The sequence below is a fragment of the Callorhinchus milii genome, unplaced genomic scaffold (assembly GCF_018977255.1).
Source record: "Callorhinchus milii isolate IMCB2004 unplaced genomic scaffold, IMCB_Cmil_1.0 Scaffold13, whole genome shotgun sequence".
NCBI classification, from domain to species: domain Eukaryota; kingdom Metazoa; phylum Chordata; class Chondrichthyes; order Chimaeriformes; family Callorhinchidae; genus Callorhinchus; species Callorhinchus milii.
The window spans coordinates 3180383-3193832 of NW_024704754.1; the positions used below are offsets into that span (position 1 = coordinate 3180383).

Consider the following 13450-nt stretch of genomic DNA (forward strand, 5'->3'; position numbering starts at 1 on the left):
TAAAGAGAATCACAAGACTGCAAGAGAGGTTCAGATAAAAAAAGGTTGGCCATTCGGCCCATTTGATCTCATCCTTACAATACAATATCATTTATACGTATACGGTCTCCTTCCCGTCAGGAGGATGTCTCAAAGCCCTTGGCAATGTTAGCTGGCACCCGAGCAGGTCATGAAATAAGTGACCAATTTTATTTGAGGGATTGTTGGCTAGGAACCCGGGAGAAACTCCCTTCTCTTTTTGAATAGTCCATAGGGTATTTACGTCCACCTGGACAGGCAGATAAGACCTTGGTTTTCACCTTGCAGCACACACCCAGCATTGGACTGGATATCAGCATAGACTATGTGATTTCCAACGTGGGGCTTGAACTCACAACCTTCTGACTCAGGTCTGAGAGTGCAATCAGCTAAGGCAGGCTGACACCTTACGTAGAACAAGAGTGAATTAGAACTAGACCATTTACATTGGAATTGTTCGTTTGAATAAGCCATCTGTTTTTCTGAAGTTCCGAAATCCCTCAAGCAAGACTCGAGGTTTTCGTAGGAAATACCTCCGTTTCATTGACCTTTTTCAAATACTGTACCGATTTGAAAAAAAAACATGAGCAAAAGACTCAGGCTCTAAGCAAAATAGGAGACTGACCACGACAGAAGGACACCCTGTGAACAGCATTTTCACAGCACTCACAACGTGACCATCAGTTTGCAAATCAACATGGGGCCACGTTTGGAGCCAGATACAGCTGAACCAATTTAAATAATTGCACTTTGTCAAGATTTGCGGAAGCGAATTCCATTGATTTCAAAACGAGCGTTTGACAGCCCCTGCTGTGAAAGATTATGAAAGATCTGTTATGTTTGTGAGTGTAGGAAGAAAGCATGAATAGTCTAACAGCAGTACTAGTGAAGCCTGCTGTGATCAACATCGTCCCTTGACCTTGAATATATTGGTTTATGGGACGAGTATCAAGGTTGCTGGAGTTGTGAATCACTGAAGCAATGAGGCAGAATGAGAACTCGTCTACCTGCAAGGTATGGCTGCTTAATGGGGACATTACTGTGTGCAAATTGGCTGTCACCTTCGCCTGTAAATACACAATCACTCCACAGTAAATCCTATGATCATATCAACGACAACAAATTACATATGTATAGCGCCCTTCGCGTCAGGAGGACGTCCCGAGATGCTGGACAGTCGGGAATCCGCACCCGAGGTGGTGATTGGGATCAGGAGGGCTGGAGGGTGGGGAATGTTGGGATAGGAGGAGTGGAGGGCGAGGAGGGTAGGAGGATGACCGAAGGCATGGTCGAAGAGGAGGGTCTTGAAGGAGGCAAGGGAGGGGGTGAGGCAGAAGAACTGTTGGATGGAGTTCCAGAAGGTAGGGTCAGAGAGGCTGAAGGCAATGGTGCGGCGGACAAGGCAGGGGACATGAAGCAGGCCAGAGCCCTCTGAGCGGAGAATATCGGGAGGACACCTCAAAGCTCTTCACAGGATTTACTATGAAGTGGAATGAGTGTGTATTTGTCAGCAAACACGGCAGATCAATTGCGCACAGTGTTGTCCCACAATTATCCTTAGCTCTAAAGGGTGGCAAAACCCTTTGGTACTCTCATCTAGATTTTCCCAAAGCACTCCTCACTAGTGTTCCTTACTCTACCATCAATAAAATCCAACTCATCTAAAATTCTGCCGCCCAAATCCTCACTCTCACTAAACTCTGTACATCCTCACCAGGCTCCATTGACTCTCAGCGAATTGATTTCAAGGTCCTCACCCTCACCTACAAATTCCTTAACGCCCGAGCATCTTCCAATCTCGTCCTACCCCACTCCTCTGCTCGCTCCCTCCCATTGATTAATGCAAACTTGCTGGCTAGACTCCATACCCCCGCCCTAACCACATCACCATCTGTGGCTGAGCTTTCCAATTCTCAGCCCCTAACCTTTGGGAACTCTCTCCCTCAATCCCTTCGTCTCGCCCCCTCCCTATCTGTCCAAGTCCCATCTTAAGATCTGCATCTTCAACCATCTCATCTCCATCTGCCCTTTCCCCTCTTCCCTTGCAGTGTGAGCCCTGTCATTGTAAAGTGATCCGAGATGTTATTCTATGTGAAGGGCACGACATAAATGCAAGTTGTTGCGGTGGAAAGTAAGGGGCATGAAGAAAAGGTGATAATAATAATAAGCCTTGCATTTGATATAGCGCTTTTCACATCTTCTCGACGTCTCAAAGCGCTTCACAGGATAGACTGTAAAGTGAATTGACCGTATATTTGTGGGCAAAATGTGGCAGCCAATTGCGCACAGCAGTGTCTGTCCCACAAACCATCGTGGATTGAAAATAACCAAGTTATTATTGTTTTTGTTTTGAAGGGATTATTATCTGGAATTGAGGAATTGACAATCATGGATCGAGTGACCAAATTACTAGTTTTTTTTTTACAGGGATTATTACCCCCGGAAAAGTGATCCGCAGGTCGACTAACAACCAACCGGGTTCCTACTTACTGCCCAGTAAACAGAGCCTCGCGCGATGTGTGTGGAGTAAGGAAAGTCGCCCATGGTTTATCCAGACCTGTCAAACCCAGATCCTCTTGCTTCAGAGGCGAGTGCTCTAAACACTAGTCTACAAGACTCCATAATATCCATTTTATTGCCGTAATAATTCATCCAAATGACTGAGATGGGTGCAGATCTTCACTTGTATTATTTGGTCTGCGAGGCAAGTTTCTTTACTCCACACAGAGCCTAATAATAATCCCTCCAAAACAAAAAATAATAGATTGGTCATCTTCAATCTACAACTGTTTGTGGGACATTGCTGTGCGCAATTGGCTGCCGCGTTCGCCCACAAATATACAGTCAATTCACTTTACAGTGTGTTCTGTGAAGCGCTTTGGGACCTCTAGAAGACGTGAAAAGCGTTACATGAAATGCAAGGATTATTATTATTACAGAAGTCAGTGTCGCCTCCTATTATTATGAGGTGACGTTTCGCCCATAAAATACACAGTCACTACACTTTACAGAATATTCTGTGAAGAGCTTTGAGACGTCTCGATGAAAAGAGATCCACTATCTAATAAACTGGCAGAACAGGCTGTTTCTATAAACACATTCTTTAATGAATAGATAGTTGATGATTTTAAGACAGTGTGGATGTTGTACATGAGGTCTACACACATTTTATTTGACCGGTTGATTCTCAGATCAACCTAAGGCCTTAACATTCAGAGGATATAAGTGGAATAATCTCCAAACAACTGCAAGGGAAACAAAGACATAGTAAACAGGTGGAGCAAGAAACACAGGAAACTATTAAATAGAAAAATTATACCAAAACAGTTGTATCCTTGTATCAAATCAACGCCTTGGGACATCCTCCTGACGTGAAAGGCGCTATGCAAATATAATTTGTTTGTTATTAGTTGTTGTATCCAATGCCAAAGACTTCTTTCTGATGGCAAATTAAACACATCACTAAGTTGAACTCTCCATTACGGGTGATCTAACGTACTAAGATCGCCATCTAAAGGCAAATCATTGTTAATGGATCATTTTAAAAATCAGATTACTCACTGAAAGGGAGTTATTCTCAGGGCATTCGCCAGTTAGGAACAGAGAAAGGATTTGCAAATCATGTCATGTCACTTTGAAATATTCTTGAGCCAACCTCCATTTATATTGCGATTTTTATTGAGTGAGTGAGATTATAAGAGGGATCACTGCTGAGGAAATGGAAACTCTTCCACTCTTTGCATCCAATATCAGGATCGAGCATTCACTAACTAGTTAGGCGTAGAACATGATGAAGCTCCAACAAGTTGCCTGAACCCAGCGTCAGAAGAGCCCCCCTAATTCTGCAGGAAACGTTCATTTTCCCAGCTTGCATCTTTGTGGCCTCTCTCTGAGATTAACAATTAAATATTACTGTATTTTTACCCGTGCATTTGCCCTTGCAGCAGTAAGGGTTAATCTTAAGCTAAAGGAAGTTTCACTCAGCAGTTAAGTCACACTTCAGCTGACCTTGAATCCTGTTCATTGGCGAAAATGGGAGTTAAAAGTGTTTCAAAGCCCAAATAACGATAGAAACATTTCCCCCAAACTAATCGTGGAAAAAAAACTAATCACTAAGGATGATCTTGGTGGCACACTGTGTGGGGGAACTCGGTGCTAGAAGAACAGTAACATATATAGTAACACACCACCCTGAGGGATGGGGAATGAACAGCATGAGCTTAGGTGGACACCATCGTCTCTCAAAACACAAAGATCTTGGATGCTACCCCTCGTGAAGGGCCCTCTATAAATGCAAGTTGTTGTTGTTGATCCATAAATGAATGAAAGAGGAATCTCAAGTCTGAATCGCGGCTTGTTTCCAAACATATCAGACGATTGACATCCAGCTTGCCGATCTATTCACAAGACGATCTCGCCGCCTGAACAAATAGCTGAAATCGCTGTGGGATGTCACTTCTGGATGCACGTTGTTCAAACATCCAGGCTAAGCATTTTTTCGTTCTCTTTTTCTCCCCCCCGTGATCTCCTTCCTTTCCCTTCTTGTCCTCGCCTCGCCTCCATGTTTCTGAAAAACTCTCACTTAATTATTTATGAGGCTGAGCTCTTGTCTAACTTAATAAATATAAGTCTTAGGCCCATCTCGAGCACTACAACACCCTCTCTCATACCCCTGCTCCTTTAGGCCCCTCCATGCCTCCACGGCTGCCATGCCCCACTGATCCCTTTGCTCCTGGTCACAATGTGCATGTTTTGGCTGCAGCCCTGACCCGATCCGCCCTCTCCTCCCAAAAAGTCCCCTCTTCTACTCCCACACCCTTCGCTACTTTCATTCTATTCTCTCCCTCTGCCTTCCCTCCCTTTGAAAATTGGAAAATAATGAAACAGAAAGGGAATCAGTGTCTTCTTCAAACAAGCAACAACTTGCATTTCACCCCATCAAGTAACAGCATTTTATGGACAATTCTGTGCAGCTCTTTGAGACATGATAAGGCGCTATAAGAAATGTAAGGATTATTGTTATTATTAATTACACAATGTAAACTCATTCCTACATTATTGGTGTAGCCTGAGTCATGAAGAGGGAATTACTGTCTCATTTTCACTGACATGATTCCATGAAAGGATTAACCAGACTTCAGGCTTAAGACACATGAATGAATCAGGTTCCAACAGGCACGGAAAATGATGCAGGTTAAAAAAAAAACTGCATTGACGTGTTGGAGGCTAAAGCCAAGACATCCGTAAGCTGATCTGTCATTGTAATAGGTCTCCAGGCCATACAAATAGCAACAGTTACTGGGGAGGTAACACAGGTAGGTTAGAGCCAGAAGGTGGGAGGGATATAACAGGACAAAAACCTCCTAAACCTATCTAAACACTGAAACGTAAGCATAATATGGCACATCTCATTCCTGCCTAGTTGATGAACTTGTTCCCTTGGATTGGAAATGAAGCTGGATATTGGGAAGCGAGCAGCGAGTCTTTGATCGAAGTGCAATTCTATTCTATTGGGTTATATTTTTTTTTAAAAAACTTTTTAGAAAAACTTTTTAACGCTGAGAATTTGGAACCGAGATCAAATCTTATCGATTCGTTTTTTTCGGAAAGATGATGCAGTGGAAGCAGGTCGGGCTATATGTGCTCCTCGCCTTGGTGCTGAGCTCAGGCTGGGCTGCGGAGGGGAAGGCTGTGAACAGGAACTCCATCAGGAAGCAAGAGAATGAGAGACTGCCCTCATCATCCCAAGGTAGAGAGAGCCAAGAGCAAACCAGTGACAATCACGCTGCTGACAACCAGGTATCTCTGCAATCCTTTTCGATCAAATCACAGGCTTTTTTTTAACATTGAACATATGGCTGAATTCTTTCTTCCCAGCATCTTCGGAGAAGATGCGGCTTTGTGACTTATGACTTAAAAGAGTGAAATCAGGGTCTGGGTTTAAGCGAGAGCGTTGCTGGAATAAGTAACTGGGCTTGTTTTGATATTCAATGAAAAATCTGTGTGGGTATGCAGCTTTCGAGATAAATCTTCCCAGACAAGTATTATTTGGCTTGATGGGACAGTTATTAATTCGTAATTCAGTCCAACCGTTCCTCCTGGCAATTATGTAATGTTATTTCATGTGAGTCTGGCTGTCTGTTATAAGAAATAGTCTAACTATTCATTCCAGCAGGAATGAACCTAGATTAAATTGCAACTAAAATAAACTGGTGCCTGATCATTCTCCGGAGTTTAGAATAATGCAATGTTTATCTGGAAAGGAGAATTTCCATTTTTTTTCAAACACTGAAAAAACTTTTCTCACCTCCTTCGAAATGCCTCTATTACAGAATCAGGGAAAACAGCCTAAAGTCTCCAAGTTATATAAAAGATCAGACAACTTAATTCAATCAGCAATTACTGCAACAGATTGTATCATAGCACTTGTGTTGAAAAGCTCTACTTACGTTTCAAAATGTTTTTACCAGATACTTCTGTTAACTTGGAAACATGTAGAGGGGATTCTGTAAATTTCATGGCTGTTTGTGGAACATTCCTTTGGGCAAATTAGCTACCCTAAGTTCCTCTACAAAATCCAGTCACTACACTTTACAGCAAATTATGTGAGGTGCTTTGAGACGTCTTGCCAACGTAGAAGGCTCTGTTACAAAAACCTGATTAGGATTAACAGAAAAAAACATTTATTAACAAAAAAAAGTATTGCTCATCTGACTATGTAANTTTTTTGTTGGAAAAACAAAAAATACGATTAACTATTGACTTTCTGCTATTCATCTGGAGCAGGTTTTTACATATTATATATCAGCCTTGTTCGACTGGTAGCAATCTCGCCTCGGATTCAGATGTTTGTAAATTTAAGATCTAAATAATAGATAATAAACCTTGCATTTGATATAACTCCTTATCACGTCCTCGAGACGTCTCAAAGCGCTTCACAGAATGTACTGTATATTTTGTGAGCTAATCACGGCAGCGTTTAAATTAGGACTTTCAGCACAGTCCAGGCTGTACTATACAGTGTTAGGGACTGCTGCCTTGTCAGAGGTGGTATCCTTCAGTGGAGACATTAAACCAAGGAATGTTCAGGTGAACGTTAAAGATATCATGACACTATTCAAAGTAGTTGTTCTGATGATGTCACTTGGAAATTGCTCTTGTCCCTCAATTCTACCATTAAGAATAGACATCAAAACAAACAGATACTTCACAGCTTCTCTGAAGACTTTTTGCAAAAGAAACTCCAACAATAAACTGTCATTTGAAACTTTGTTTTCGAAAACCCAGTTTAGGGTTTAAAAGATTAGTGTTACAAAGGCATTCGAAACTATCAAATGGTTATCTGGATGTCTTTGTTTCACCCCCACCTCCCCCCGAGCAATAAAACAGATAACTACAATTCTTTCCTTTGCTTGTAATGCAAGTACAAACAATTCGTAAGGTGATTTGGCTGAAAAGTAAGAAGAAGATACCTGTGAGAAAGAAATTTCAGACAATATAGTCTTTGAAAATAAGTGCTTCAGAGGGACGGAATGATCCTGAAACCTGGGAAGGATGAAAAACACTGATAATCTCTTTCTCTAGGGCATTGCCTACAGACACTGTTATTGCTCTGAGTCTGTGCTGCTTTAGAGGGGTAACATTTCGTTCTTCCCTAGGCGTGTGCAGCTGATGGGGATTGTGCAACCGAGACCTACTGCTCCAGGTCTCATCCAAGAAGACAAAATTGTCACTCATGCAAGACACAAAATAAGCGTTGCCACAGAGACAGGATGTGTTGTTCGGGAAATCGCTGCATTGATGGTAGGAGTGAAAGGCATGATTTTTGGGAATAGTATTCTGCTGTAAAACACAGTAAGGTTTGACAGTGGGTGTTTCGCAGGAAGGTGGCTAAATTACCATATTTTTTTCCTAGAAAGATCAAACTCTCTTACTTTTGTATTTTTATAAAATTGAGTAATTATTCCACCAAATATCAATTGTTATATTTCATTTCAAACTTTTACGCATCATTATTCCACTATGATATACAGACTCATGTTATATTTAAGATAATTTACAGAGAACTTATTTCTCACTGATTTACTGTGGATTAGATCCCAGTTATTTGCATGAATCACATTAGAAATTATAACTTCATGCCTGTTTGTGGGTTATTGCTGGGCACAAATTGGTTGCCATGTCGGCCAATAAAAATACAGAGTTACTACACTTTGCAGTAAATCATGTGAAACATTCTCCTAATGTGCAACAAATACAAGGATTTGTTTTATTAAGTTAATCCATTGAGGGCATTTTTAGCAGCTACCAAATGGTGTCATGGACATTGATGTCAGCCAATACTTCTTCCCCTCCCGCCCCCACTCCCCCAACCCATAGATAAAGTGCTTACCTCTTCCCCACTGCCTGAGATTGGAAACTTGGTCAAATATTGAATCAAAACTGTTTTCCACTATTTTACGATCTCATATACTGGAAGGTCAAGGTTTTGTGCTATTCCCATTATCACTCGATCTGTTTTGAATTGAATTTTCACTTTATTAATCCAGCTTTTTTTCAACAGGGTGGGATCTAGTCTATCGGCGGATCACTCTTCCGGGGGTAATAATCTCTTCAAAATAAGTAATAATAATAATAAATTGGTCACTTCAATCCGCGACTGTTTGTGGGACACTGCTGTGCGCAATTGGCTGCCGCGTTTCGCCCACAAAATATACAGTCGATTCACTTTACAGTATATTCTGTGAAGCGCTTTGAGACGTCTCGAAGACGTGATAAGGCTCTATATAAGATGCAAGGATTATTATTACTATTATCTCCTAAAGCAACAATGACTGAGTCATTGGACAACATAACTTAATTCTTTCAAAGCAGTGAAGTTACAATCTGCTAACTCTCAGCTATTACTGGTGTCAGAAGATTTCAGCTTTGCTCCTCTCTATATAGAACAACACTCAGATGCAGGTGTCCCTCCCTCCCTCCCTCCCTCCTTGTGCAGCCACCACTTTTCATTTTAAAGCTCTCGGGATTTTTGTTCGCAAGCGCAGACCAATGATGACAAACACACGGAACAAACATGTTGATATCACACATGTTTAGAAATCATCCCACAACCAACAAATAATAATAATAATCCTTGCTTATGATATAGCGCCTGTATATTTTGTGGGCGAAACAAAGCCTGTAGGTTTGATAATTTGGTGGGGCCGTTATCAGAAGTTGAGATATGTTACAAGAAATCCGGCAAATTGGGCTTTTTCTGTCTTTTGCCACCATTATTTTGGTAACAGGCTGGTCAGGGAAAAGCTCCGCCAGGTGTCTGCAATGTGTGGGTGGCAGGCTGCCGAGTAGCCTCACCCCATTATAAGATGAAGTACTTGTTTACATTTCACTGTGCTGCAGTCTATGTGTGTCTTTGACAGCTACGCCTTTGCTGTGTCCTGTATGACCAAAGATAAACCAAGTTTCTAATGAGCTTGTGTGGCATAGCCTTCAAATACTGCTGTATCGTCTTTCGACATGCAATTCATTCTTCGTACTTACCAGTCAAAGAGCCACATGCCACTTTCATCACACTGACACGATGCAAAGATAACATGATGTTTCTGCTGTGCTGTAATTTATACTGTTACCATTTTTGATAAAACGCCTTTTGCTCAAGCCTCTGCCTCTTTAATAAAATCTGTAGTTTATACCCCAGAGTATCGCACTCTGTAACCAGATTAGTGTCGAAGAAGTTATATATCTAATGGCATGGCAGAGGAAATGATTAATTTTAGTTTAGTACGTGTATTTGGCGTATTTAATCTTTGGCCTGGAGGGAATTATTTTCCTAAATTGCAAATCTATGAAAGATAATTCTTCTCTCAGGGAAAACAATCAAGAGATTAAAAAAGGTAACTTTTTCTGTGATGATGTAACACTTATATAGTAATGGAACCTGTCATCAGTGGGATTTACATCTTATTACTACTTGATTAAGACAGCAACATCTTGTCTAATTTAAACTGTGCTTCCCATTCCCCTGCCCTCCCCTCAGGGAAGGAAATATTTTTAATTTAATGAAGAGGCTTCCTTCTTTTTCTCAGTTGACCACAGCCCAGTTCTAGTCACTGGAAGGTACGTAAGAAGACCTTGGGCGTGACAGTGACACACTGGGTCATTATCAATAGCAAATGCCTTATATTCTGACACGCACTGGATTTTTTATCAAATGATTAAAAGACAGTACTGATGTTGGAGCGAATAGAGGTGTTGCTTACAGACCAGGAGTTTACCAGTTCGAATCTCAGTCTGTGCTGATAGAGGCACATAAGAAAAGCTAGNAAAAAAGACCAAGGTTCCACCTTCCTGGCGGTCGCAATCACATCTGTCCTGAAGTACCTATGTACTATATCCCATAATGTTATTGCCTAAAAGAAAACTAGCTAATCTGTGTTTGAAGGAATAGGGAGGCTAAATAGCCTCTGGCCTTCCCAGGGTTAGGCAGGGAGAAAATCAGCAAGGATCACATTCACTGTCTGGGCTCACACACCAACTGATGCCCATAGAACCACACCCCAGCATGAGGAGACTGGGAGCAGGATCACAGAGACATACACCAATGGGTAGAAAATAAGAAAAATAATTTGACATACTATATATTTTTTAAAAAAGTCCCTAATGCTCTCCTGCTGTCCAGTTAATATTTTACAAAATGTTTTACATATCATCCCTCGTTGCAGGTATATGCATCATTGAACTTCAGATAAGCAAGGTCATCAAAAGGGTTCCACAGCGACTGGTATACGAAGCTGATGATGATTTGGACATTATACTGGGAAATAAGAACCGTTCAAACACACGCACATCACCCTCAGCCACAAAAGGTAACTGACCAGATGCGCATGTCTCAAAATAATGTAAAGAAGCAATGGTAGCTGTACATTTACTGAGTTGGTAAAGCTTGAACACCAATAACAAATTGCATTTATGCAGTTCTTTTCCTATTGGGAGTCGTCTCAAGTTGCTCAATAGTTGAGGGTGTGCACCCAACATGGGGGTTGAATTCAAGAGGGGTGGGGGCAAGGGTTGTGGGGCTGGGAAGATGACCGAAGGCACGATCAAAGAGGAAGGTCTTGAGATGGACCTTGTAGGAGGTAAAGGAAGGGGTGAAGCAAAGGGACTCTGGGATGGAATTTCAGAGGACGGGGCAGTAAAGCAGAATATAATAATACATTATTGTTCTAAACGTTGAGGAAAGGATGAAAGATAATAATTACAACCCTTGAATTAAACATGTTAATTTTGCTTATTGAGACCTTGAAAACTATTGATTTGAGGGAGCTCATTAAGTAAACTCTGAGGCTGTTATCTTAAAAGATATATATCCCTTGGGCAATGTAGCTTGGTCAATCTGGTCTCTGGTCAAAATCTTAAATAAAAACAGAAGTGGCTGGGAATACTCAGCAGGTCAGGCAGCTTCTATGGAGAGAAGTGATTTAACGTTGATGTTTTGAAGTTTATTTTGACACAGGACTTGAAGGGGATCCTTGTCTCAGGTCATCAGACTGTCTTTCTGGCTTCTGCTGTAGCCGGCACCTGTGGTCCAAGATGTGTAAGCCACTGCTTCAGGAGGACGAAGTCTGCACAAAGCACAGGCGAAAGGGGGCACGTGTGTTGGAGATCTATGAGCGCTGCAACTGTGAAAAAGGACTTACCTGCCAGACTCTGCAAGATCCTGGTGCAGCTATAAAGGCTCGACTCAGTACCTGCCAGAAACACTGACCATTGATGATAAAACGGCACTGTATTCTCTCAAGTCATGTAGATGCACGTGCTAAATTAAGCTACTGTCAACACAACCGTCTAAACTAGCAGGTAGTCAAGTTATCAATAATAACTGGATATCAAATCTGGGATGAAATTGCAAATTGTGCGAGTGTGTGTGTGTGTGTGTGAGTATGCTCCAGGGAACTCATTCATTCAATAAATAATTTTATTAAATGTGTCGTTATGTGATTTGTATTCCTCAAATATATGAATAAACATTCCGTTTTTCCTCTCGAAAACCTGCAGCACTTAACCTATGAAGTGCTTTGGGACATCCTGATGTGAAAGGCGCTGTACCAAGGAACAGGAAAAATTATTTCACTATTTCCTTTCCAGTGTCTTCACTTCATCTGTTTTAATGGCTTTTCTTCCTGCCCTTGGATTGTCTCATGTCAATCCTCAGGGCTCTGTTGTTTCTTTGTTCTTCACCATTTATATGCCCCTCCCATGGCATCATTCATAAACCCAGGGCCCTCTACCACATGTATATTGATGACACCCAATTCTATCTCTCTGCCTCTACCCTAGAATCCAGGACCACCGCTGTTCTGACCGATTCCCTTTCAGACATCAAGTACCGGATGAGTTCTAAATCTCAATGTCAACGCGATTGACGCTTTTCGCTACTATCTGTTACCAACCTGTTCAGCTTTAATTAAAGATGTTCTTGGCAATGAAAACACTCTTCACAGACCTTTGCAAATCCCATAAAACAGGGTACACGTAATGCTACCCACATTTAGATACATGAATGTGTGTAACTTGAGAAAGCTCAACAAGTCAAGGCCTTAGGCAAAGTGCTGGAAATTGCAATGACCTTGTGTTTGACCTAAGCAATGAACTGAAAGAATTATTCAAATGCTGCATTGAGATGGACCTTTAAAATTGATTTGAATTACACACCGGCTTCCTCTTTGCGTGAGAAAAAGAGGAGAAAGTATAAACATGATCCAGCTGAACTTCCTTCAGCTTTTCTTTGCTGTGGATAGTTATCACTTTAAGTATCAGCTAAGCTAACATCAATTCATGTCACACCTGTGACAAACATTGAGCTTTTTTCCTACCTCCAGGCGAGGAAGATGAGAATGACCAATCTTCCGTAGTGCAGGCCAGATCCCAGACTCAAAGTATGATGTGCTTGAATTAGAGATTTAGAGGAAGTTATTAAGGGTTTAAGTTAAGGACACGAGAATATAAAAAGACTTTACAGAATAGGAATTTACAACACAGCAGAAGGCCACTTGGCCCATCGAGTCTTCATTGGATCTCAGAGTAAGCAAGACAGTTCTACTGAGACCAACAGTGACTCGGGGAACAAAGCTGGACTGAGACCCACAGTGATGCTCAGTGATGTAGAATTTGTTTCCGTAAAGCTTACCAGCATCTTCTGTTCCTCTGCTGCAGACAGAGGTGGCTTTGTTTTGTTGCTTCTGTTCCGTATTCTTTGTGCTTTCTCAGGAGAAGTTTTTTCAGCCCTCATTTTAGACCTGTGAATAAACAAGTTTTGAATAAACACAATGCAATAACGTACACCTGCATAATATAGCTCACCTTTGCTACTACCTCTCCCTTTGGGTTGGGTCGCTGAGACCCTAGACCACACTTTCATTATATCCAGGCT

The 13450-nt window shown here is 41.5% G+C and overlaps 1 protein-coding gene across 3 annotated transcripts; it reads left to right on the forward strand.

Annotated features, from left to right (window-relative positions):
* Positions 1-349: 349 nt before the first annotated feature.
* On the forward strand, positions 350-11965 carry LOC103183677 (dickkopf-related protein 2). 3 transcript variants are annotated; one of them, XM_042340008.1, is made up of 5 exons: positions 350-1032; positions 5562-5817; positions 7677-7821; positions 10743-10886; positions 11519-11965. In XM_042340008.1, the coding sequence occupies exons 2-5, from the start codon at positions 5629-5631 to the stop codon at positions 11782-11784; spliced, it is 744 nt and encodes a 247-aa protein (XP_042195942.1). In that variant the 5' UTR covers positions 350-1032; positions 5562-5628; the 3' UTR covers positions 11785-11965. The 3 variants fall into 3 exon arrangements, with proteins under 3 accessions (XP_042195942.1, XP_042195940.1, XP_042195941.1); XM_042340006.1 differs by having other exon boundaries at positions 5629-5817; XM_042340007.1 differs by having other exon boundaries at positions 5629-5817; positions 11534-11965.
* The last annotated feature ends 1485 nt before the right edge of the window (positions 11966-13450 follow it).